The 27298-nt window shown below is 44.3% G+C and overlaps 1 protein-coding gene across 5 annotated transcripts in view; it reads left to right on the forward strand.

Annotated features, from left to right (window-relative positions):
- Positions 1-2078: 2078 nt before the first annotated feature.
- ZNF346 (zinc finger protein 346) overlaps positions 2079-27298 on the forward strand; it is a 54212-nt gene continuing 28992 nt past the window's right edge. For all 5 annotated transcript variants that reach the window (XM_066344727.1, XM_066344729.1, XM_066344728.1 and 2 more), the window contains exon 1: positions 2079-2284. In XM_066344727.1, coding sequence (XP_066200824.1) covers positions 2110-2284 — 175 coding nt within the window. In that variant the 5' untranslated portion in view covers positions 2079-2109. The remainder of the gene's footprint in view (positions 2285-27298) is intronic.

The following is a 27298-nucleotide window of genomic DNA, read 5'->3' on the forward strand; positions in this document are numbered from 1 at the left end:
CACTAGAGTGGCTCTGGTAGCAACAGAGCGACGCCCCGGAGGGGCAGAGCATCACCCCCTGGTGGGCAGAGCATCGCCCCATGGTGGGGGTGCCGGGTGGATCCCGGTCGGGCGCATGCGGGAGTCTGTCTGTCTCTCCCCATTTCCAGCTTCAGAAAAATACAAAAAAAAAAAAAAAAAAAAAGTAAAACCTAAACCAGGGGTCCCCAAACGTTTTACACAGGGGGCCAGTTCACTGTCCCTCAGACCATTGGAGGGCCAGACTATAAAAAAAACTATGAACAAATCCCTATGCACACTGCACAGATCTTATTTTAAAGTAAAAAAAACAAAACGGGAACAAATACAATATTTAAAATAACGAACAAGTAAATTTAAATCAACAAACTGACCAGTATTTCAATGGGAACTATGCTCCTCTCACTGACCACCAATGAAAGAGGTGCCCCTTCCGGAAGTGCGGCGGGGGCCGGATAAATGGCCTCAGGGGGCCGCATGTGGCCCGCGGGCCGTAGTTTGGGGACCCCTGACCTAAACTATGCCTGATAATGATAAATGTTAATGAAGGAAAAATAAATAAAACAGGAAAAGACATGAAGTCTATGTGGAGGGGTACAACTTTAGATGTACTAACCCAAGAAGGAAAGAGAACTGAGCCATGAAGACATCAGTGGAAATGCATTTCAGGAGGCCAGGGTAACTGGGACAAGAATGTAGGGGGTTGGAGGCCAACGAACTCATGGTAGATAAGGCCAGAAAAGTTAAGGGATGTCAGAGTGTGGTTCGGTCCTGTTGGCTAAACTAAGGATTTTGGCTTTTTTTTTTTTTTCCAGAGACAGAGAGAGAGATAGGGACAGACAGACAGGAACGGAGATAGATGAGAAGCATCAATCATCAGTTTTTCGTTGCAACACCTTAGTTGTTCATTGATTGCTTTCACATATGTGCCTTGACTGTGGGCCTTCAGCAGACCGAGTAACCCCTTGCTCAAGCCAGCGATTTTGAGCCCTAGCTAGTGAGCCTTGCTCAAACCAGATGAGCCCGCATTCAAGCTGGCGACCTCGGGGTCTCCAACCTGGATCCTCCGCATCCCAGTCCGACATTCTATCCACTGCGTCACCGCCTGGTCAGGCGGATTTTGGCTTTTTTTTTTTTTTTTTTTTTACAGAGACAGAGACAGTCAGAGAGAGGGATAGCCAGGGACGGAGAGATGAGAAGAACCAATCATTAGCTTTTCATTGCACATTGCAACACATTAATTGTTCATTGATTGCTTTCTGATACGTGCCCTGACCGTGGGCCTTCAGCAGACCAAGTAACCCCTTGCTCAAGCCAGTGACCTTAGGCTCAAGCTGGCGACCTTGAGGTCTCTAACCTGGGTCCTCCGCATCCCAGTCCGAAGCTCTATCCACTGCAGGATTTTGGCTTTTTGAAGAGAAAGAAAAGGTGGTGGAGAATTTGAGCACCAGGGTGTCAGAGGATCACTGGGGCTGCTTTTCTGGGACTACCTGAAGGGGAAAGTACAGGACCAATGAACTCTAGAACAAGAACTTTGGCCAGAAGTGATGGCTCCCATAGAATTACGGGTTTGACAGTTATATAGGAAAGGAGTTTAAGAAGAGGTTAGGCTGGGGGGTTGCATTTGAAACTCAAATGTTATCTAATTATGGTGATGGAGTCCCACTCTACCACTAACTTACTAGTAGTGAACTCTCGAGTAAACCACTTTTAGGTTCTGGGCCTCAGTCTCCCTACCAGTGAAATGGGGAAAATATTTCCACATAACAAGGCCTTCACGAGAATAAAATGAGAAGTATTTGAGGAAAAGATTCCATTTGAGGCTGACCATGTGCAAAGTGAGAACCCTGCACCAAGGACTGTCCAGAAGGGAGGGGTGTCCTTCCCTTCCTTTCCCCTCCAAATATACAACAGACAATCCAGATCACAAGCAGTTACAACCGCGAAAGGACCACCACGGCGGGTACCGCAACACGGTCTGCGACGCCAACATCGCGAGATTTGCTAGCCTGGCAAAGTCACCCTTCCAGCCACATCTCGCGAGACTAAAGTTCAGGCACGCCTATCGGCCGGCTTGGGATTGCGGGAAAGATGGAGTATCTCGCGTTGGGCACCGTGGAGGCCAAGGACAGTGGAGGTGCCCGGCCATATAGCAGCTTGGAGGAGCAGGATGACCGGGAACCGGACGGGCTGCGCTTCGACCGCGAGAGGGAGTGCCGCCTGTGGGAAGCAGTGTCTGGGGTCCAGCCAGTGGGGAAGGAGGAAGGTGAGTCCGGGAAGGGGGAGGGTTCTCAAAGGAAGGATGCTCCTCGCCCAATTGGTTTTGCCAGCTGTGGCAGAAGCGCAGGGCGACAACACGGACCAACCCCCGGGCTTACGGTCACCCCCCCCCCCGACCCCTTGCGTGACGCACCCGGGGACTCCCGGACTCGTGCAGCGCCGGCGGCTCCTGAAAACCGAGGGTTGGACACGCGAGGACGCGTGCAGTTGACTCAGGGCTACCTCATGCTCAGGCGATGTGCTTCTGTGACCACGAGAGCGCAGCCCTTCCCAAGCTGCGGACTGTAATCCCTATCCACGCCCTTCTGGGAGACAGAACCTTCCCTGTCAGACTCAGCTCCTGCATCCTTTCTCCCTCACTCTCTAGCGTCCCTGTCTCTGGGCTCTTCTACCTCTAGTGTCTAGCCTCCCTTCTGTCATGCCCCCACCCTTCCAAGGGCTCTAGAAGGCCTTGTTACCCCCATGTTCCTCTTGACCTTGGTGACATAGCCAGTGGTGGGATTCAAGTAAGTTAGCAACCCGTTCTCTGCCCTAATAACCGTTTTAAGTATAAAAAAAAAGATACACCGAAAAGTAGTTTATTATTTCATGCATTTAATACTTAAATAAGAACAATAAAAGAGGTACACAAAACTAGATTATGCTATGAGTTTTAAATATTAATGAAAAATATTAAATAATACCTGATTTAAAAAACTATAGAACTGTTATTTAGGATATTTCCATATTGCTTCTTGATTGCCACCCTCACCTGCAATTATTTTCACCTATGGACAGAATGAACATTACTACAGGTGCTTAGAATATGCTGTTGCACAGATGAACATTAAAAAAGAGTAAGGAATGTAAATTTGTTATTTCCACATTGGGCAGCTGCCCAGGCGCCCACCTTAGAGAGTACCCTGATTACAAGTGCCATTTTAACAACCGGTTTGCCAAACTGAACAAAATATTAGGTATCAGTTCCACCGAACTGGTGTGAACCGGCTGAATCCCACCATTGGACAAAGCTCTAGCTTACCCCTGTTTTTAGTTGTCTGGTTTCTACCCCTTCCTGAGATGGAGGCCAGGAGCCTGAGAAACAAGCTTCCTAGCTTGCTCTGCATTTGACCTGGCAGAGGTAAGATGAAGAGAGAGGAGATGGAAAGGGCTGGTCTAGCCTGGTTGTGTGAGCCCCTTCACACAGTCCTTAGCAGAGCTACCTGCTTAACTCTACCCAAAAGTAGAACAACTAGTGGCTTCTTCTCTAATGTTTTGTTTGCTTGCTGAGCAGACTAATCTTGAAAAGTTTTATATGTTGCCTCTGAACTGATAGCCCTGGGGTAAAATGGATTTTTTTTTTTTTTTTTTTGTATTTTTCTGAAGCTGGAAACAGGTAGAGAAAGACAGACTCCCGCATGCGCCCGACAGGGATCCACCCGGCATGCCCACCAGGGGCGACACTCTGCCCCTCCAGGGCGTCGCTCTGTTGCGACAGAGCCACTCTAGCGCCTGGGGCAGAGGCCAAGGAGCCATGCCCAGCGCCCGGGCCATCCTTGCTCCAATGGAGCCTTGGCTGCAGGAGGGGAAGAGAGAGACAGAGAGGAAGGAGAGGGGGAGGGGTGGAGAAGCAGATGGGCGCTTCTCCTGTGTGCCCTGGTCGGGAATCGAACCCGGGACTTCTGCACGCCAGGCCGACGCTCTACCACTGAGCCAACTGGCCAGAGCCAAAATGGAATTTTTGACCACATTCAAGGACTGTATGTTTCAGTTTGGGCTGGTACATGGACCTGTATACCCTAATATATACAATATGTACTTCCCCAATTTAAAAACTAGTCTATTCTGATTCCTAAATTATTATGGACCCCACACTGTCCCTCATACATTCAAACTTGTTTGGTACAAAGTTGCCCTCCCCCTCTCCCTCCGGAATTTTTCTTTCATTAATTCAATAGACATTCACTGATGCCTGCTCTATTCCCAAGACTGTTTGGGTATCAGAGATTAGGAAAATACTGTTCTTGCCCTGGAGGAGATTGTAGTCTGGTCCAGGAAGCAGACACGAAAGCCGTTTTTTGGTTTTTTTTTTTAATTAATTAATTATTATTATTTTTTAATACTGAGATTTTTTTTTTTTAGAGATACAGAGAGAGGGATAGATAGGGACAGACAGACAGGAATGAAGAGAGATGAGAAGCATCAATCATCATTTTTCGTTGTGACACGTTAGTTGTTCATTGATTGCTTTCTCATATGTGCCTTGACCGTGGGCCTTCAACAGACTAAGTAACCCTTTGCTCGAGCCAGCGACCTTGGGTCCAAGCTGTTGGAATCCATGGGAGTCCAAAAGACCAGAGTAACAGGCTTTATTGAAAGGAAGAAAGAAACCCTGCTGGGCACTTCTCCTGGGGGAGAAGAGCACCAGTTACAGACTAGGGGCAAGTTATATAGTGTTTGGGAGAGCCTGAGGGGATACTGAGGCAAAAGTCCTGGTATGTCCGGAATGCACCTCCTTGGGGGGCTTTGCGCATGTGAGTGTTGAATCAAAAGTCCTGGTATGTCCGGAGCCCCTACTTGGGGCGGGTTGTCAGCTTTTTGGAATTCCTTTGTCTCAGGGGGATAGTCCAGTAAGGGTGAGGTCTGACAGATAAGCGGAACAGCAAGAGGGCAGTTTGGAATTCACATATCTATCATTTCTCAACTCTGTGGTTACATATAAAAGAAAGGCAGTTATTAATTTTATATTATATGGTGAGGGGTGATGAGGAGAAAGAGGAGAAAAAATTGGGAAATTATTTCTTCTTCTGGAGAGAACTCAAGAAGGGAATCTTGTCAAGCCAAATCCCTCATCCAGTTAAGGAGGTCATCAATTTCCATGCTGTAAGGTCTGAACCAGGTGATGTCTCTGAAAACCTGAGTGAGGAAGTAAAAAAATTTTGCGAGGTAATAATTGTTAGTTGCTTGCTGCAAGTGCCAAGTGAACAGAATGACATGGTGATACATAGTCTCCTGGATGAGCCTCATGAGACATGCTGGTCTGGTTCCTCTCAAATGAGAGGACATGTGGAGATTTTAAGAGAAGGAAACTTGTTGGTGTAAGTTTTTAGAAGGACTGAGTATGTGTGGTAAAGAGGAAGAGAGTTTGGAGAACATTCAGGAGGGAACTTCTCGGGCTGAGGGGCGGCTTCTTCCTGCTGTCATCCCTACCTATTTGATATTTCCCTCGTGAAGTTCTCCTTGGGGTACTGGGGAATAGGAGTGTAGGAGCATTTGATTGTAGGTAATCCTAGAGATTTCTCTCATCCCGGCCTGTAGGAACTTAATAAAGAAAGAGGCAGGTATTTGGAGATTAGCAATGCAGAGATAAGGAGGATTGTATAGGGGTGTGTGTGTGAAAGTTCTTCCATGGTAAAGTTAGAGATATTTTTTCCTGGCAGACCTGGAGAGAGCAGTTAGCTTGAGTTAAAAGAAATGTTTCATGTCCGTTTGTAGGCTCCAAGAAGACCCAGTGATCTTGTCCTTTTACTATGTGAAGGGAAAAAGACTGAGAAGCGTTAAGAGGTGTTGCTATTTATTCTCCTAGTTCTTCAGGAATATGGGAGAGCTTTAGGGTTAGGGGACCTGTAGAGGTTGAAAGATAGAATTTAGGAGGTTTGCAAATACAGGGTTTCAGATTTTTCTGTTTCATGAGGGCAGGTTTCAGGGTTGATGTGTAGGGTTAGGTAGATTTTTCCAGTTGTCTGATTGGCGAAGGTCTGCATGCAGTTCTGTAAGAAACTAGTAAACAAATGTAAGAGGCAGGGTTTAAAAGTTAGAAAAGTAAATAGGAGAGTGAGTGGACTAATGAAAGGCAATAGTAAGACGCCCAGTTTGTGTGAAACCACTGATTCCATGTTTACAAATTCGCTGGGCTTCAGAGAGAGAGAGAGAGAGAGAGAGAGAGAGAGAGTAAATAGGAATAAGACAGGGCAGTGTGGCTAGTCCCCTTGTCCCTAGATCAACTTTTGTAGAGATTTCTAAAGCAATAAGAAGAGAAATTACCTGTATAGCTTGTTTGGTCCTTACATTGATGGATAGTGTATTAGGAACTGGAAGAGGCTCATGGGGTAGGATTAGGTTGATATTTAGGGTGAGATAGATTAGGGTACAGGTTTTTGTCTAATTAGTATGGAGACGCAGATAGGTGTTGGTCCCACACGAGTAGAAAGTTCCTGATTTGGTGAGGCAGGTGAATAGAGAATAGAAGGACAAGGGGTCGGTTTTGTTTCTCTGTTTCTGAGCTCCAGATGGTCAGGGTGGAGGAAAGAGTCGTCCTAATAAGTGGGGAGGGTAGAGGATTGTTAGCTTGGGTGACTGATTAAACATTCTTTGAAAACCAGTTTTCTGACTGTACAAATTCTTTTTTCTCGGTACAAATCTCCTACAGCCTGCACAAACCTTCTACACCTTACATAAACCTTCAACTTTCATGCACTTTCTTATCCAGAAATAACTGGCTTTCATAACAACTTGCTTTTCCTTTTTCTTTCAAAAGTATTTCCATACCTTATACCTTCTATTATCAAAACCATACAATTCCTTTCTAGTCAGAACTCTTGATTTAAAAAATTTTAACCTCTAGTGATAATCAAGTTGACTTTCTTTTTATCCTAGTTTCCCTTTTCCCAAAGCCTGACTAAAAGAGTCCTTAGTTTTTTTCATATATTTGCCATACGTAGACCAACCAGCTTCAGGTTTGTGATTTGAGTAAGGCATTCCGTTTTTCTATTTTAGCAGCAGTGGGAGTTGTCAGGATCATGGTGTGTGGACCTGTCCATGTGAAAGTCAGTCCTTGGGTGATGTAATGCTGGAAGTGCCTCTTGGACAGTGTTTGAACAGTTTGCTGAGTGACCTATAAAACCTGCAAGTACTTAGGAAAAGGGTGTTACATTTCTACACTTTGTAGTTAGGGTTTAAGTCCTAGTGACCACTGCTTCTAGCTGGAATTACCAGCAGGTCCCAGCCTATAATAGGCATGGGGCATTGAGATAAGAGGAACAAAAGAGATACTAAACATTAAATAAAGCAATAAAATCAGACTGTCAATACCCACAGTAGAGATCTTTGAGGGATAAATAAAACTTAAATATTCAGGCAAGGCATAGTAGATGGCCCTTGTGTTTACAAGAAATGAGATCAGTTTATCTGCTACTTGGAAGAAATACCTTAGGCTCGTGAACGATGTCCTTGGGCCTTCATTGGCAATTCCCAGCACTCTGAGCAAGGTCAGGTCACAGGTACCTGAAGCAGGGCTAGAAGAGACTGAACCCTCCCTCCATGGAGAAAGGGGGCAGCTTACCTTCTCGTGTCCCTCTTTCCACAGCACAGGTGTATCACCGGTGGGGCCAGGAAGCCTGGCAGGCTTCAGTTCAATGACCTTTCTTTCCACTCTGGAGCAGGGCCTTGATGAAAGCTATGAAGCCCCTTAGGGTGTTGGAGCCAAAAGCTGGTATTTCCTGACTTCTTTTGGGCCTTATTTGCCTTTTCTGTTACTTCCTTGGTCATTATAGACCTTAAAAGCCATGCTCAGAAGATCTCACTGAGGGGCTTGACTAAGAGAGCAAAATTGGGAATTCAGTGTTTAAAGAAGCCTATTAGACTGAGGAAAAAAAAGATTTGATCTGTTGTGGTAGGTGGTTGGAGACTGTGGAGGGTCTGAGTTTGAGCTAGGGTGAGACTTCAGGTGGTGGGGGTTAAAGTAATGCCTAGATAGACTAGGGACTGAGAATAAAGTTGAGCCTTAGCAGAGAAGACAGGATAACACTTCATAGTGAGGAAGTTAAGAAGGGTGGTGGTGAGTCTCCTTGAGGCAGGCAGGGAGGGGCTGCAGAGGAGTAGGTTATCTACATATTGTAAGAGAGTACTAGTTTTGAGATTGCATGCTGCTAAATCCTGAGCTAGTGCCTGCCGCAGGTGTGGGCTGTTTTTGAACCCTTGGGGTAAGACAATCCACGTAAATTGCTGGGCTGCACTAGTGTCCAGGTAAAGGCAAACAGAAAGTAAAAGTCAGGGTGTAGAGCAGGGGTCTCAAACTCGCGGCCCACGGGCCGCATTCAGCCCGCCGAACAATTTTGTGCAGCCCACAGACTAATCCACGAAGTTCAAAATATTTTGGATAAAATTAAGTAAGCCTAGGGGCCTACTTGTATTTTTCATTTCTCTAGCATCCTAGCTGGATATTAGCTTAGTTAACAGCAGTTGTGATGCGAACTACAGTTTCTGGTCGTTTTGTGACACTGAGTAAACTGCATGTACGATTGTGCTTGTTGTACTGATTTTTTTTTTGTTTTTAACTGCAGTGAGAAAAGTGTTGTGTAACAGTTGCCTTTTGTAGACCTAGTGCGGCCCGCCGAACGGCTGTGATTTTGCTCTGCGGCCCACATGCTGAGTTGAGTTTGAGACCCCTGGTGTAGAGGAATGGTAAAGAAGGCATTCTTGAGGGCTAGGATTATGAATGAGTGGTGTTTGAGAAAATGTGTGACAGTAATTTACAGAGATTAGGGACTACTGGATGGAGGGGAATTACTGCCTCATTGATTAGGTATAAGGCTTGTATGAGGTGATAAGCTCCTGAAGGTTTTCGAACAGGAAAGATGAGGGTATTGCAGGGAGATCCCATGGGGATGAGTAAACCTGGTTTATGAGGTGGGTAATTACTGGTTTAAGGCCTTAGAAACAGACACAGTTACACATTAAACAAAGACTTCACATATTATGAATAAAGGAATTTAAATGAGCGCGCTTTACTTGTTTCAATTCACTAGAAATATTTTCTGACAAACAATGAGACAAGACAGATTACTTACTCACATAGCTTAATATACAATTCTGTTTTTTAAGTTTTTCGAGATGGTAGGGAGTTGCCAGCAAAGAGGGGAGGAAGAGAGAAAGCAGACGATGGACAGTGTGAGCAGCTGGATGGAAAGAAGGAAAGTCAGAATCTGCAGGAGGAGAGAAGGAGGTTAAAGTATTGGTGTGGCGCCACATGGTCAGAGGAGTCAAAAGGATTTAGAGCTCTGAGGAGAGAGGAGAGGGCAAGGAGGAAAGAGGCACAGTTACAGTTTGTAAGGAAGGAGGAGGGGTCGGAGAGGAGACAGAACTGCAGTTTGTAAGGAGGGAAGAGAGGTCAGAGATGAGACAGGCACAGCTTCTAAGGAGGGGGGAGGGGACAAAGAACACAGTGGAGAAGGGAGAGGCCCCTGGCCAGCAGGGGAGGAGAAAGAGAGACTGGTGAAATGAGAAAACAAGATTTAGTGAAAGGAAGGGCTTTCTGGAGGGAAGAGACTCCAGCAAAAAGATTTGCTGAGAGACTAGAGAGGGGTCCCGAGAGAGGGGTGCCCCGGGGGTCAGGCAGGAGAAGGAGAGAGTTTGGGAGTCCGCAGAGAAGGAAAGATTAGGAGCAGAGGTTTTAGGAGAGGTTTCTTTGGCTAAAAATGGCCTGCGTGTAGAACAGAAAGTACAGAAATTAAGGACAGGAGAGAAAGGAGAAGAAAGCCTGCACGTGAGGAATTTCTGATGCCCTCCCTGTCCGGTGGCAGAAATTGTCAAGATGTCTTAGGATATTGTAATTGGATGTCCCGTTTTCAGGCCAATGGGAGTCATTGTCTAGTCTGTACTGAGGCCATGCCGTGTTACAGAAGAAGATTAATTTCTTCAGTTTGAGGTCTGAGAGACCGAGTTTGGTGAGGTTTTTTATGAGACATCCTAGAGGTGTCTGGTCGGAAGGCTTAGACCCTGAAGAGCCCATAGTGGAGACAGGTGAGCAAGAGGGGGCGTCCCCGCCTTTTGTCACTGTCTCAAGAGGAGAGAATCTCCGTGTGGGGGAGTCGTCCCTAATAGAGGTCGTCACCACATGTCAGGGAGCTCCAAGGACGAGAAGTCCGAGAGAGTGGAGAGGTTTGGCTAGGCGCCTAGTCTTCCGTGCAGTCCACTGAGACTGAAAGTCAAACCCCTCAAGACGTGAGGCGTGTCAGAGAAAACCGTCTGACCAGAAAGGGGTGTTTTTAGAGAGAAATTTAGAGGCCAACTGGGGAAGGGGAAGGGAGAAACTCCTTACCTTTCTGGTCCAGCAGGGTTCAGGACAGGGTTAGACTGCCGGCCAATCAACCCACAATTACACGTCCAAACAGAATCAGGGAGTAAGCCTGGGACGAGCTGCCGCTGCCCATTGCTTCTCTGGTTGTAAGTTTGGACGGCAAAGAGGGATCGTCCAGACAGTTAGTACTCTGTCCCGGGTTTCGGCACCAAATGTTGGAATCCATGGGAGTCCAAAAGACCAGAGTAACAGGCTTTATTGAAACGAAGAAAGAAACCCTGCCGGGCACTTCTCCTGGGGGAGAAGAGCACCAGTTACAGACTAGGGGCAAGTTATATAGTGTTTGGGAGAGCCTGAGGGGATACTGAGGCAAAAGTCCTGGTATGTCCGGAATGCTCCTCCTTGGGGGGCTTCGAGCATGTAAGTGTTGAATCAAAAGTCCTGGTATGTCCGGAGCCCCTACTTGGGGCGGGTTGTCAGCTTTTTGGAATTCCTTTGTCTCAGGGGGATAGTCCAGTAAGGGTGAGGTCTGACAGATAAGCGGAACAGCAAGAGGGCAGTTTGGGATTCATGTATCTATCACAAGCTAGTGAGCTTTGCCCAAACCAGATGAGCCCGTGCTTAAGCTGGCGACCTCAGGGTCTCAAACCTGGATCCTCTGCATCCCAGTCCAAGGCTCTATCCACTGTGCCACCGCCTGGTCAGGCCAAAGCCGTTTTATTATTATTTTTTTTTTGTATTTTTCTGTAGCTGGAAACGGGGAGAGACAGTCAGACAGACTCCCGCATGCGCCCGACCGGGATCCACCCGGCACGCCCACCAGGGGCGAGGCTTTGCCCACCAGGGGCCGATGCTCTGCCCCTCTGGGGCATCGCTCTGCCAAGACCAGAGCCACTCTAGCGCCTGGTGCAGAGGCCAAGGAGCCATCCCCAGCGCCCGGGCCATCTTTGCTCCAGTGGAGCCTTGGCTGCGGGAGGGGAAGAGAGAGACAGAGAAGAAGGGGGGGGTGGAGAAGCAAATGGGTGCTTCTCCTATGTGCCCTGGCTGGGAATCGAACCCGGGAATCGAACCCGGGACTTCTGCACGCCAGGCCGACGCTCTACCGCTGAGCCAACCGGCCAGGGCCCAAAGCCGTTTTATTATAATGTAATGGGAACAGTGAAGAGGAATGCTTAAGAGTTGGTGGGGGGTGCCCAAAAAGAGGAAGTAACTGTTGTCCACAGGGGACATAGAACACAGCAACTGCGCACTGAAAAGTGAACTGTCTTTATGTGTGCATGAATATACAGTATCACTTACAGCCTGATTTATTTCCTGACTCCTCACTTCTGCAATATTTATGAGGTCTAGGTAGATACCTGTAACACCATGTTCTATTCACCTTGTTTTTTTTCTCTTAGCATTTTCATTAAGTTATGATTTACATGCTATTAAAATTCATCCATTGTAACTGTACAATTCAATGATCTTTAGTAAAAGTATAGAGTTGTATAGCCACACATATCCATTACTCCAGTTAGTCCCTTTATGCTGCTTTAATTTTATTTTTAAATAAGTTTACATTCAATATTATTTTATGTTAGTTTCAGGTATACTGCATAATGGTTAGATAATCACATACTTTGCAAAGAGTTCCCTTGGTATTTCCAATACCCACCTGGCACCAGACATAGTTATTACAATATTATTAACTACTGTATATTCCCTATGCTGTTGTACTTTACAGCCCCATGACTATTCTGTAACCACCAATCTGTACTTTCCCCTTTTCACCTAATCTTCCAATCCCTTTCCCCTCTGGCGACCATGAGTCAGTTTTCTGAGTCTGTTTCACTTTTGTTTTGTTTGTTTTGTTTTTGTTTTGTTTTGTTTTTTAGAGTCTACTTATAAGTGAAATTATATGGCATTTGTCTTTCTCAGGCTGACTTATTTCACTTAGTGTGTGGTAAGGTGCTTTCACTTAGTGTGTGGTAAGGTGCTAAAGAACTGTAAAACTTAGTATGGGCAACGCCATTTTAAAGAGGAAAAGTCAGGCTTTGAAAGAATAAAGGTTATCTGAAGAATTTCCTAGGCCCTGGCCGGTTGGCTCAGCGGTAGAGCGTCGGCCTAGCGTGCGGAGGACCCGGGTTCGATCCCCGGCCAGGGCACATAGGAGAAGCGCCCATTTGCTTCTCCACCCCTCCGCCGCGCTTTCCTCTCTGTCTCTCTCTTCCCCTCCCGCAGCCAAGGCTCCATTGGAGCAAAGATGGCCCGGGCGCTGGGCATGGCTCTGTGGCCTCTGCCTCAGGCGCTAGAGTGGTTCTGGTCGCAATATGGCGACGCCCAGGATGGGCAGAGCATCGCCCCCTGGGGGGCAGAGCACCGCCCCTGGTGGGCGTGCCGGGTGGATCCCGGTCGGGCGCATGCGGGAGTCTGTCTGACTGTCTCTCCCTGTTTCCAGCTTCAGAAAAATGAAAAAAAAAAAAAAAAAAAAAAAAAAAAAAGAATTTCCTTTCCCTTTCAATAAGAAACAGTATTTACATATCCTACACTGATTTTAACTCTTCCTCCTGGCCCTGGCCGTTTGGCTCAGTGGTAGAGCGTCGGCCTGGCGTGCAGAAGTCCCAGGTTCGATTCCCGGCCAGGGCACCCAGGAGAAGCGCTCATCTGCTTCTCCACCCCTCCCCCTCTCATTCCTCTCTGTCTCTCTCTTCCCCTCCCGCAGCAAGGCTCCATTGGAGCAAAGATGGCCCGAGAGCTGGGGATGGCTCCTTGGCCTCTGCCCCAGGTGCTAGAGTGGCTCTGGTCGCAACAGAGCGATGCCCCGGAGGGGCAGAGCATCGCCCCCTAGTGGGCGTGCCGGGTGGATCCCGGTCGGGCGCATGCGGGAGTCTGTCTGACTGTCTCTCCCCGTTTCCAGCTTCAGAAAAATACAAAAACAACAACAACAACAAAAACCTCTTCCTCCCTTCCTGGAATCCTGAGAGTAACATATACCTCTAGACCAGTGTTTCCCAACCTTTTTTGTGCCATGCCCCACCTTAACCTTTCTAAAATTTTTATGTCCCCCCCTATGTAACATACATAATTTTTAACATTAAAAAATTGATTTGTTCACTTAATAAACATAAATGATAGGTTCTAGGAAGAAATCACTATGAAATTGTTAACAAACACAGTAAGTAAAATTTCAAAACATATAATGAAAAACAGAAATTTAAATTCCAAATAATTTTAATACAGATTTTTCTATATTAATTTATTATTTTAATTTAGTGTGATCCTTGTGCTTGATGCTTGCTGCACAGAGATTTTATATTAGGTTCCAATTTGGTTAGCTTTAGTCTCAAGTCTCCACGTTGTGTTATATCCAGCCGATTTCTTTTTTTTACCAGTAAATCATTTACAGCACTAAATCCACATTCAGCTAAAAATGAAGATGGAAACGGTAGCAATAGTTTTCTTGCACATTTGGTTGAATTTGGGTATTTGATTTCTGTTTCCTCACAAAGCCATGCCATCGCTCCTTTGATATTAAATAAAGCTTTAACTGACTCATCATTTTGCAATTCTTCGAGTTCTTCTTGATACTGCATATTTGATATATCAGACAAATCCACTAACATTGGCTGCATCTTCCATGTTGGGAAATCAATTTGTTTTAAATCAGAAAATGTTTCTTTTAAATCAGCCGATAGAATATTCAAATGATTGACAATAACAAGTAAAGCGGTATCAGTTACTTCACATTTTTGGAGCCAATGAAACTGTTTAAAGTTTTTGTTGTTAATATGTTTCTGACATAACTCAATATTGGTAATGAAACCAAATATCTTTGCTTTTGCATCGACAAGAGTTTTATTTGTTCCTTGAAGTTGCTTATTTAATATATTTAGTTTTTCAAAGATATCGGCTAAATAACTCACAAATGCTTTACCATCTATTGTTAACAGATACTTCATTTCAGGTTTGTCGCTTAAAAAATCACTAAGAGTATCAAACAGTTCCATAAATCTTTTCAAACAGTTTCCTTTAGCCATCTGACTTCAGTATGAAGTAAAAGTCTCACATGGTCTTCATTTTGTTCTTCACAAAATAGCTTGAAAAGACGCTCACATTTGGCACTAGCTTTAATAGCATTAACACACTTTATTACTGTATGTAATACTTCATTCAGAACAGGCGAGATGTTTTTAGCTACCAAGTTTTCCCTATGAATAACACAATGCACAAGAATCATTTCTGGATTCGCATCTTTCATCAATTTTAAGCAGCCATTTTTCTTGCCCATCATATTGGGAGCACCATCTGCAGCACAAGATGTTATATTTTTCATTGGTATATCATTGACATCTAAGTAGTTTTTTAGCTTATTATATATATCAGGGGTCCCCAAACTTTTTACACAGGGGTCCAGTTCACTGTCCCTCAGACCATTGGAGGGCCGGACTATAAAAAAAACTATGAACAAATCCCTATGCACACTGCACATATCTTATTTTAAAGTAAAAAAAAACAAAACAGGAACAAATACAATATTCATCCATTTGCAAGGAGAATTTTCTTGTTTTCAGCTTTTCAATAAGTTGTTTTTCAATATCCTCACTCATTTCATCTATTTTTATGCTAACAGAATTGTTACTGAGTGGCATAGCTTTTTCATCTTTGTCATCTTTTTAATGAACCGTTTTAAGAAATGCTGATATTGACGGTTTTATTAAATTCTCTCCTATAGTGTGATTTTCTCCAGTTTTTTTAGCGATGAATAAAGAAATTTGATAACTAGCCTCAAGAACACGATTATTAGTTGAAGTATGAGCAGTAAATAGAGACTTTAATGTTGTTCTTTTTTCAAAATTTTTCTTTAAAGTTTTAAAGTAACTCAAATCTGAATTAATATGAGCACTATGTTTCGCCTTCAAATGCGCCTCAAGACGACCTCGTTTCATTGATTCGTTGGTCAAGCATTGCTGGCATAAAAGACAAAAAGGAATCTGCTCATCGTGAACAGCAGGTATGAACCCAAATTTTAAATATTCCTCCGAATATTGACGAGTTTTTTTCTTGCTTGCACCACTCATTTTACTATGGGCTATAAGAAATAAAAATAAGATCAATTAAAAACTAATATTAAAATATGTGTTAAAATATATTCAATGTGACATAGAGTAAACGTATACTAAAAATTCATATTTATTTAAATGTATATAACACATTTACTACACTACCACCACAAATCAAAAGATATCTATATTTTTTCCACTTGACAAAATTTTCTGGAAAGTTATGCTTCTAAAATTAAAATTGTCGTGCATGCACTATTATAGCCCCAATAATATTTATAAAATATTATTGCTTTCTAGCCCCGATGCAAGAAGTACTTAATAAAGAGTTTAATATTGATAAAAATAAAATCAAACTTACTAATTATATCTATATAATATATATATGTATATTTATTAAATCAACGAGCTTTTACAACAGTTTTGACTGACACTTATTTCAAATTAACACCAACTGAATGATGTGAAACACTACAGAAGTTGCGATGGGCCAATTAGGTGAGAATAACTGCGTTGTTTAGTGAGTTTTTAAAACGTCGAGGTTCCCCGCGGCAGACGGCATGCTCCGCGGTGAACCCAGGACGAAGTTTACTTGATGACGCCAATCACCCAGTTGATATTTTGGTCTCATAAAACGAAATTATACTTAATAATTATTTACCGCAATTATTTAAGAATTGCATTTTTTGTTAAATTTGGCACCGATATCTAGAATTGCATTTAAATGGCCCAGGGCGAAAGAGTTAAAGTCGTGTGGAATCCACTTTCAAATTGCCCCCCTTAACTATCGAATTGCCCCCCTGTGGGGTGTGGGCCCCACGTTGGGAAACACCGCTCTAGACAAAGGAATGGGAGGTAAACACTAAAAGATTTGTGAATGTCTTTGCTATGTAAAACGACATCACTATTGTGTTACCTTGTAAGTTTTAATATGTAGGAATCATTTTTGTTTTTTTAAAATTTTATTTATGTATTTTTTACAGAGACAGAGTGAGTCAGAGAGATGGATAGACAGGGACAGACAGACAGGAACAGAGAGAGATGAGAAGCATCAATCATTAGTTTTTCATTGCGCGTTGCAACACCTTAGTTGTTCATTGATTGCTTTCTCATATTTGCCTTGACCGCAGGCCTTCAGCAGACCGAGTAACCCCTTGTTGGACCCAGCGACCTTGGGTTTAAGCTGGTAGGCTTTTGCTCAAACCAGATGAGCCCGCGCTCAAGCTGGCGACCTCAGGGTCTCGAGCCTGGGTCCTCTGCTTCAAAGTCCGATGCTCTATTCACTCCACCACCACCTGGTCAGGCTGTAGGAATGTTTTTTATAGATCGTATAGACAAATGTTATAAGCTTGTTAATGATTGATTATTGTATTTCCCCTTCCTTTCCCCCCCAACCTGTATGTGATCAAGTGTATATAACTAGCCTCAGAGATATATTCCAGGTTACACGATTTGGGTCAGCTATACCCCTTGTAAGTCATATGCAGCCGGCTTATTAATAAATCTCTCTTTTTTTTTTAATTTTTATTTATTTATTTTTTACAGAGACAGATTGAGTCAGAGAGAGGGACAGACAGGTACAGACAGACAGGAATGGAGAGAGATGAGAAGCATCAATCATTAGTTTTTCATTGTGTGTTGTAACACTTAAGCTATTCATTGATTGCCCTCTCACATGTGCCTTGACCACGGGCCTTCATCAGACTGAGCAACCCCTTGCTGGAGCCAGCTACCTTGAGTTCAAGCTGGTGGGATTTTGCTCAAACCAGATGAGCCCGCGCTCAAGCTGGCGACCTTGGGGTCTCGAACTTGGGTCCTCTGCATCCCAGTCCAACGCTCTATCCACTGCGCCACCGCCTTGTCAGGCAATAAATCTCTTAACAATTATTCTGTATCCTGCCTTGGTGTCTACATAACCCGTGGAATTAAGGTACACTACTTTACAACAAGTGTAATACCCTCTAGGTTCATGCATACTGTTGGGCAGATAAAGTTATATTAATTACCCTCTTGCCTGGGAAGGGGCGTGGTTATGCTAATGTGTGTTGGGGGAGGGAGATCGTGCCAAAAGGTTTTAAAAGGAGCTAGGAGGCCATTTTGGAGGAGAATGGCCACGGGTTTTTTTTTGTTTGTTTGTTTTTAATTTACAGAGACAGAGAGTCAGAGAGAGGGATAGACAGGGACAGACAGGAACGGAGAGAGATGAGAAGCATTAATCATTAGTTTTTCGTTGTGACACCTTAGTTGTTCATTGATTGCTTTCTCACATGTGCCCTGACCGTGGGGCTACACCAGAGTGAGCAACCCCTTGCTCGAGCCAGTGATCCTGGGTCCAAGCTGGTGAGCTCCGCTCAAACCAGATGAGCCCACGCTCAAGCTGGTGACCTCGGGGTCTCGAACCTGGGTCCTACGCATCCCAATCCAACGCTCTATCCACTGCGCCACCGCCTGGTCAGGCGAGTGACCACATTCTTGTAGAGAGGAGGAGCCAATGCTGTAGGAGGGCAGAGAAAGGCCACGTGTGGGAGAGGAGGCAGCCAAAATGGAGGCAAAGAAGTGGGAGCCTTAGATTCTAGGAAAACTCGGATGAGTCAGTGGCTTTGGGAGCCCTGAATGGAAAGGGAAGTGTTTCCCGCTGTGTGTATTTACTCGCCTGCTGGGTGTGAGCTAGGATTAAAGGAAAATGGACCACCAGTTTTTGGCTCTGTTGATTCCGTACCATCTCTCAGAATCATATGCAAACCTGCGTTGGCCAGGCGGCTTTGATAGTGGCCGCGAATACTGGCCATACACATACTATTGCAAATGGTAAGGTTTTATTCCTTTTATGGCCGAGTAATAAACCATTGTATATATATGTACCACTACTTTTTTTATTCCCTCATCTATTGCTTCCATAGCGTGGCTATTATAAATAACTCTGTAATGAACATAGGATAGGGGTTCATATATTCTTTTGAATTGATTTAGGTTTCTGGAGGTATATACCCAGAAGTGGAATTGTGGGGTCATAAAACAGTTCCAGTTTTAATTTATTTTATTTTTTTTTTATTTTTCTGAAGCTGGAAATGGGGAGAGACAGTCAGACTCCCGCATACGCCCGACCGGGATCCACCTGGCATGCTCACCAGGGGCGAAGCTCTGCCCACCAGGGGGCGATGCTGTGCCCCTCCGGGGCGTCGCTCTGTAGCAACTAGAGCCACTCTAGCGCCTGGGGCAGAGGCCAAGAAGCCATCCCCAGCGCCCGGGCCATCTTTGCTCCAATGGAGCCTCGGCTGCGGGAGGGGAAGAGAGAGACAGAGAAGAAGGAGAGGGGGAGGGGTGGAGAAGCAGATGGGCGCTTCTTCTGTGTGCCCTGGTCGGGAATCGAACCCGGGACTTCTGCACGCCAGGCCGACGCTCTACCACTGAGCCAACCGGCCAGGGCCTCCAATTTTTTGAGGACCCTCACCCTCCATTTTGTTTTCCATAGTGGGTGCACCAATCTGCATTCCTACCAACAGTGCACAAGGATTCCCTTTTCTCTACATCCTTGCCAACACTTGTTACTTACTGATTTATTGATGATAGCCATTCTGTCAGGTGTGAAGTGATATCTCATTATGATTTTAATATATATTTCTCTGATAATTTAGTGACATTGAGCATCTTTTCATATGTCTATTGGCGGCCATCTGTATGTCCTTTTTAGAGGAGTGTCTATTCAGGCCCTCTACCCTTTTTTTTTTTTTTAATTTATAAACATGATACTTTATTTTTTAAAATTATTTTTATTTATTTATTCATTTTAGAGGAGAAAGAGAGAGAGATAGAGAGAGAAGGGAGGGAGGAGCAGGAAGCTTCAACTTCCATATGTGCCTTGACCGGGCAAGCCCAGGGTTTTGAACCGGCAAGCTCAGCATTCTAGGTCAACGCTTTATCCACTGCACCACCACAGGTCAGGCTTTTTTTTTTTTAAAGATTTTCTTCCACCCTCTTTTTTTTATTCATTTTTAGAGAAGAGAGAGAGGAGAGAGAATCAGAGAGAGAGAAGGGGGGAGGAGCTAGAAGCATCAACTCCCACATGCGCCTTGACCAGGCAAGCCCAGGGTCTCGAACCGGCGACCTCAGCATTTCCAGGTCATTGCCCCATCCACTGCGCCACCACAGGTCAGGCCCTCTACCCATTTTTTAATTAGATTGTTGGTGAGGGGTTATAAGTTGTATTAGTTCTTTATTAATTTTAGATATTAACCCCTTGTCTTTTCGTTTTGGTTTTCTTTGCTTTGCAAAAACTTTAGTTTGAGATAGTCCTATTTGCTTATTTTTCCTTTTGTTTCCATTGCCTGAGGAGATATAGCAGGAAAAAAAAACAAAACTGCTCTGGCCATTTGGCTCAGCGGTGCGCCCAGCGTGTGAAAGTCCCAGGTTCGATTCCCAGTCAGGGCACACAGGAGAAGTGACCATCTGCTTTTCCACCCCTCCCCCTCCTCTTTCTCTCTCTCTCGCTCTCTCTCTCTCTCTTTCTCTTGTTCCTTCCTACAACCATGGCTCAAATGGTTTGAAAAAGTTGACCCTGAGCAATGAGGATGGCTCCATGGCCCCACTTCAGGTGCTGAAGTAGCTTGGTTGCGAGTAATGGAGCAGTGGCCCCAGATGGGCAGAGCATCACCCTGTAGGGGACTTGCTGGGTGGATCCTGGTCGGGGTGAATGCAGGAGTCTGTCCCTCTGCCTCCCTGCCCCTCTGCCTCTCACTTAATAAAAAGAAAAGAAATGTCAGAGATTTTGACTGCTTATATTTTATTTTAGGAGTTTTATGGTTCCAAGTCTTCCATTTAAGTCTAATCCAGCGGTTCTCAACCTGTGAGTCGCGACCCCGGCGGGGGTCGAAGGACCAAAACACAGGGGTCGCCTAAAGCCATCGGAAATACATATTTTATTTTAAAATGTATTGTATAATAAATATGTATTTTCCTGTTCTAGTGTATTCTTCATTTCTGACTGGGTTGTTTCTCCCCCTCCTCCTTCTTCTTTTTATGCTTTCTATGTCCTTTTCTTTCTTTCTTTTTTTTTTTTTTTTTTTGTATTTTTCTGAAGTTGGAAATGGGGGGGCAGACAGACTCCTGCATGCGCCCGACCGGGATCCACCTGGCATGCCCACCAGGGGGCGATGCTCTGCCCATGTGGGGTGTTACTCCGTTGCAACCAGAGCCATTCCAGTGCCTGAGGCAGAGGCCATAGAGCCATCCCCAGTGCCTGGGCCAACTTAGCTCCAGTGGAGCCTTGGCTGCGGGAGGGGAAGAGAGAGACAGAGAGGAAGGAGAGGGGGAGGGGTGGAGAAGCAGATGGGTGCCTCTCCTGTGTGCCCTGGCCGGGAATCAAAGTCGGGACTCCTGCACGCCAAGCCGACACTCTACCACTGAGCCAACCAGCCAGGGCTAGAATGTTTTATATTTTTAACATTATTTTTTTATTAAAGATTTGTCTGCGAACTAGATGCAGCCATCAAAAGAGCCATAGCTTCCCAACCCCTGCTCTATCCACTGTACCACTACTGAATAGGCACATAGTTTCTCTCTCTCTCTTTTTTTTTTTTTTTACTCTTTTCAAGTTGTATTTCTATTGGTGCTCTGGGGACTATAGAATACATCTTAACTCATTACAGTCTACTTCATATTAACTTAATTGGCATAATTATTGCTTTATGCAATATAGTCTTTTAAAGAAGTTAAGAGAAATTAAAAATACTTATAATGTGTTTATATTAACCCACATATTTACCATTTCTGGTGTTCTTCATTTCTTCCTCTGGATTCAAGTTACCATTTGGCACCTTCTTTCAGCCTAAAGGACTTCTTTTAATATTTTTTGCAAGACAGACCTGCTGTCAGTGAATTCTTGCTGTCTTTATCTGGGAATGTCTTTAGTTTGTCTTAATCCTTCAAGGGTTGTTTTTTTAATAACAGCTTTATTGATACATAATCTATATACCATAAATTCACTCTTTTAAAAAGTACATTTTGCCTGACCTGCGGTGGTGCAGCGAATAAAGCATCTACTACCTAGAATGTTGAGGTTGCTAGTTCAAAACCCCAGACTTTCCCGATCAAGGCAACATGTGAGAAGTAACTACTACCAGTTGATGCTTCCTGCTTCCCCTCCACCCTTTCTCTCTCTCCTCTCTCTAAAATCAATTAATAAACTTTGTTTTTAAGTGAGCAGAGGGGAGATAGAGAGTCAGACTCCCGTGTGTGTCCCAACCAGAATCCACCCAGCAACCCCTGTCTGGGGCTGATGCTTGAGTCAGCCGAGCTTTCCTTAGCTGAGGCCAGTACTCGAACCAGTCGAGCTACTGGCTGTGAGAAGGGAAGAGAGAGGGAAAGGTAAGAGAATCAGATAGTTGCTTCTCATATGTGCCCTGACCGGGGATCGAACCCAGGACATCTGCACGCTGGGCTGACACCCTGTCCACTGGGCAAACCGGCCAATGCCTAAAATTTAAAATAAATAAGTAAAAAGTACATTTAGAATATTTTAGTTCCTCCAGAAAGAAACCCTATACCTATTAGCAGTCATCTCTGGCATCTATTAATCTTTTCTTTTTGTTCATATAGATTTGCCTCTTCTTAATGTTTAATATGAATGGAATTGTGTAATATGTGGCTTTTTGTGACTGGCTTTTGTCACTTAGCATAATGTTTGAAGGATAGTTTTTCTGGCAATAAAGTTCTTGGTTGATAGTTTTGTCACTTAGCATAATGTTTGAAGGATAGTTTTTCTGGCAATAAAGTTCTTGGTTGATAGTTTTGGTCTTTCTCCCTACTTTTAATATATCATTCCACTGCCTTCCAGCCGTCATTGTTTCAGGTGAGAAGTTAACCCATTAATCAGATCATTCCACTGTATATACTGAGTCATTTTTCTCTTACTGCTTTCAAGATTTTCTGTCTTTATATTTCAATGGATTAACTGTGATATCCTAGATATCAATCTCTTGGTTTTTATTCTGCTTTGGGGGACTTAAGATATTTGGATGTGTAGATAAATGTTTTTCTTGAATCAAAGGTAGAGAGTTCTCAGGCCTTAATTTTTTTTAATATTTCTTTTCTGTTCCTTTTCTTCTCTTCTTCTGAGATTCCCCTTACAAATAGGATGGTTATGCGCAATGTGTCTCACAGCTCTCTGAGGCTCTGTTCATTACTCACCAATCTCTTTTTCTCTGTTCTTCAGATTTCATATATCTATTGATTTATCTTCAAGTTCACTGATTATTTTCTTTTGCTATTAGAATCTGCTATTGAGTTCCTCTAGTGAATTTTTTTCTCGTATTTATTGCATTTATTTCATTTTAGCTCAACTCTGTTTTATACAATTCTAAACCCTTTGTACGTCCTCATGCCTCCTGACCATCCCGGAGGTCAGTGAGCATGAAAAAACTCACTACTTAAGGATTAATAGAAAACATTCTAGCACCACATCATCAGCACTCTTACATTTGCTTTCTTCATGCTCTTTTCATATAATGAAAATTTGAGCTTTTTGAGACATCATAAATACAGGTTCACAAAGTTGACGTCTTAAGGCTAAGTGACCTTAATGGAGCTAATTGTTCAGTTCATTCTTATGGACCACCCTGTCTGTTAGAGTATACTGCCTAACCAGTCTGACACACGGTTATATAAGGTCTACCAGAAAGTTCTGTTCGTTTCTATCACAACAAGTTTCGACACGTAAGCACATGTTTATTTGGCACATGTGTGCCTCTCTATTTTTATCACTTAATGTATACATACTGACGTAGCAAATGAACTAAAACAAAGTTAATTCACATTAGTCTTATGTGTGAAGCGATAGTTGTACCCATGGCTACTGATAAAGTTCATTTACGCCACTGTATTTTTACGAATTTCAACAAGGAAGAAATGCTACTGAAGCATGTCTGTCACATCCACCATATTCCCCGGACTTAGCACCCTCTGACTATCACTTGTTTTTGTCCTTACAAAATTTTTTGAAGGGCAAAAAATTCAAAAATGAAGAAGATATCAAACAGGCACTGGTTCAATTTTTCGCATCAAAAGATAAAACATTTTTCAAAAATGGGATATACAAATTGCCCTCACACTGGCAAGAAATCATTAATAATAATGGCAATTATATTATTTAATAGAGTTTATTGATGGTAAGAAAAATTTGTATTTTGTTTTATTCCAAAAATGGACAGAACTTTCCGGTAGACCTTATATTATATCCAGCCGTCTTTTTCTAGGATCTTTTAGTTGTCTGTTACTGTCTACTATAGCAGTACCTAGAAACCCACTACCTCCTAATAAGCTATAATTTCAATAAGCAGGGTAGTAAATAGGTTTTTTTTTTCTTGTTTGTTTTTTTTAATTGATTTTAGCAAGAGAGAAAGTGGGAGAGAGAGTGAGAGAGACAGGAACATTGAGCTGTTCCTGTATGTGCCCTGACTAGGGATCAAACTGGCAACCTGTTTCAGGATGATGCTGTAACCAACTGAGCCATCCAGCCAGGGCAGTTTTTTCTTTTTTTCTTTTTTTTTAATTTTTTTAAAATCTGAAGCTGGAAACTGGGAGGCAGTCAGACAGACTCCTGCATGTGCCTGACCGGGATCCACCCAGCACGCCCACCAGGGGGCGATGTTCTGCCCATCCAGGCCATTGCTCTGTTGCGACCAGAGCCACTCTAGCGCCTGGGGCAGAGGCCATGGAGCCATCCCCAGCACCCGGGCCATCTTTTGCTCCAATGGAGCCTCGGCTGAGGGAGGGGAAGAGAGAGACAGAGAGGAAGAAGCAGATGGGCACCTCTCCTGTGTGCCCTGGCCGGGAATCGAACCCGGGACTTCCGAACGCCAGGCCGACACTCTACCACTGAGCCAACCGGCCAGGGCCCAGTTTTTTCTCTTTTTAAGGATCAACTCCAATCAGTCGATGGTATTTTGTAGAGATGAATTGAAATTTCTAAGGCTACATCTAGACCCAAGGAGTAGCAAGTCATTATAAATTAACAATGTTGACTTATTATTTGGAATTTAGGAGTTTAGTCACACAATAACCAGCTATCCTGGCCCTGAGTCATCCTAGGGCAAATTAAGGCACCTTAAGTCACCCAAAGACAGTTGTAACTCTCATTGAAGTGTTATCATTTTGTTTCCCAGATACTACCTCCACTAAATTTCTTAAGTTTGTGAGTTAGCTTGCTTTCCCACATTGTTTCTTTCTGTCCCTACTTCACTGACTCTGTCAAAATCAGTCCTGAACTTTACACTGTAGATATCTGAGCCACTGCCCCATACATCTTCTGGTTGGCTACAGTATGGATAATAGAAATTAAATCCTGCCAATCATATGCTTTCACATAAGATTTGGAAGGCAGCCCTGGCTGAATAGCTTGGTTGGTTGGAGTGTCATCCCAACACACAAGGGTTATGAGTTCAATTCTGGGTCAGGGCACATACAGGAATATATCAATGTTTCTGTCTCTTACTTTGCCTTCCTTTCTCTCTAAAATTAATGAATAAAATTTAAAAAATATTTAAGAGTCAGAAATGCAATGAAGGCCATATTCCTTGGCTATTGGCTTTTGTTGCTGTCAACAAAAGTCATGGAACAAGGAGATATTCCTACATCACGGTTCCAGCATCCATTCTTTAGCTTCATAGGTTGAGAGGTAGGTCAAGTGACAATAGAAGCTTCTTTCTTCTGTCAAAACTGTGTTGGAGGCCCTGGCCGGTTGGCTCAGTGGTAGAGCATCAGCCTGGCGTGCAAGAGTCCCGGGTTCGATTCCCGGCCAGGGCACACAGGAGAGGCGCCCATCTGCTTCTCCACCCCTCCCCCTCTCCTTCCTCTCTATCTCTTCCCTTCCCTCAGCCAAGGCTCCATTGGAGCAAAGTTGGTCCAGCGCTAAGGATGGCTCCATGGCCTCTGCCTCAGGCGCTAGAATGGCCCTGGTTGCAACAGAGCAACGCCCCAGATGGGCAGAGCATCACCCCCTGGTGGGCATGCCAGGTGGATCCCAGTTCGGCGCATGTGGGAGTCGATCTGACTGCCTCCCCGTTTCCAACTTCAGAAAAATATAAAAACAAACAAACAAAAAAAACTGTGATGGAGCCTGACCAGGTGGTGGCGCAGTGGATAGAGTGTCGGACTGGGATGCCAAGGATCCAGGTTCGAGACCCCTAAGTCGCCAGGTTGAGCGCTGGCTCATCTGGTTTTAGCAAATCTCACCAGCTTGGACCCAAGGTCGCTGGCTCAAGCAAGGGGTTACTTGGTCTGCTGAAGGCCCGCGGTCAAGGCACATATGAGAAAGCAATCAATGAACAACTCAGGTGTCGCAACAAAAAACTGGTGATTGATGCTTCTCATCTCTCACTGTTCCTGTCTGTCCCTGTCTATCCCTCTCTCTGATTCTCTCTGTCTCTGTAAAAAAAAAAAAAAAAAAAAAAAAAAACAACTGTGGTGGAGGCCTCAGAGACTATAGCTTGCCTTTTGGAAAAGTTTGCATTGTTACTAGAGATGTTTCTGGGGACCCAATCTCATACCTTCAGCTTTTCCAAAGATTTTCTAAGCACCTAATTTCCTGTATCAAACCTATCTCACTCTTGAGAGGTGGTCAGTAGTTGGATTCAAGTTGTACGTGCCTATCAGAGCAACAGAGATGCAATGCAGACCACCTTCTCACAAGACTGATAAATCCTGAATTTTTTTTCCTTTGTGAACTGCAGCTTCTTCCAACCTCAGTAATATCATGGTTTTTGTGGGTCAGGAATTTAGGAAAGACCTGGCTGGACAGGTCTAACACAGGATTTCTTAGACCGTTGCGGTCAGGTGGTGACTAGAACAGAAACAGCTGTGGGATGGTGCTTCCAGAGGCTGGCCAGAAAGCATTTTTGACTGATAGTCTCAGAGCCTCCACGTGGTTTCATGTATGGAATAGTTTGTACACACTTTGGAAGAAAACTGCTTACACAATGACTAGAAAGTTGAAGAGAAAATATTCCCAATTAGGTTTTTTTAAAATACGTCGTTCCATTTCCATAGCCAGTGATTCAGCAGAGCTTTTTCGCAGACACCAGGAGCCAGTAAGGCCTTGGTCCTCTGCTGTTGGATCTGTGTGTAGTTCACACATTCAAAGTTCAGGCCATTTTAAGCCCTGGTTGGTTGGCTCAGCTGTAGAGTGTGAGCCTGGCATGTGGAAGTCCCGAGTTCGATTCTTAGGGCACACAGGAGAAGCGACCATCTGCTTCTCCACTCCTCCCCCTTCCCTTTCTCTCTCTCTCTTTCTCTCCCTCTCTCCTCACCTTCTGCAGCCATGGCTTAAATGGTTCGAGCAAGTTGGCCCTGATGCTGAGGATGGCTCCATGGCTGCACTTCTGATGCTGAAATAGCTTGGTTGCCAAGCAAGCAACAGAGCAATGCCTGGTAGGGGCTTGCCAGGTAGATCCCAGTCAGGACATATGCGGGAGTCTGTCTCTGCCTCCCAGCCTCTCACTTAATAAAACAAACAAACAAAACACTTCAGGCCCTTTTAAAAGGCGAAGGATTTATATGATCTGAAGAGAAACCAGAGCATTCAGGCCCTTTTAAATCTGCCATGGCTTTGTGTTTGGCCCTTTGCATCTTTTCTGTTTCTATGCACAGCCTCAGAATAGACCAAAGTATGTGACTACCTTGGGCCCTCTCAGGTCTTCATTGCCACTCAGTCTCAGCCAGGTACACACTTGCCCCAACCATGACTTCAACCTCAGGCTAGAGCCTTGGGCCCTTCCTGCTCACCTGCCTCTGAGAGCATCACTTCCACCAGTAGTATCACTAGGTATTCATGTTGCCCACTACTCCCAATCAAGTGTTTTCCCCTTCCATTGGGAAGCTCTGGTTTTCACAACGTGCCTCTTGTTGGCAG

Source organism: Saccopteryx leptura, chromosome 6 (assembly GCF_036850995.1).
Source record: "Saccopteryx leptura isolate mSacLep1 chromosome 6, mSacLep1_pri_phased_curated, whole genome shotgun sequence".
Taxonomy (NCBI): domain Eukaryota; kingdom Metazoa; phylum Chordata; class Mammalia; order Chiroptera; family Emballonuridae; genus Saccopteryx; species Saccopteryx leptura.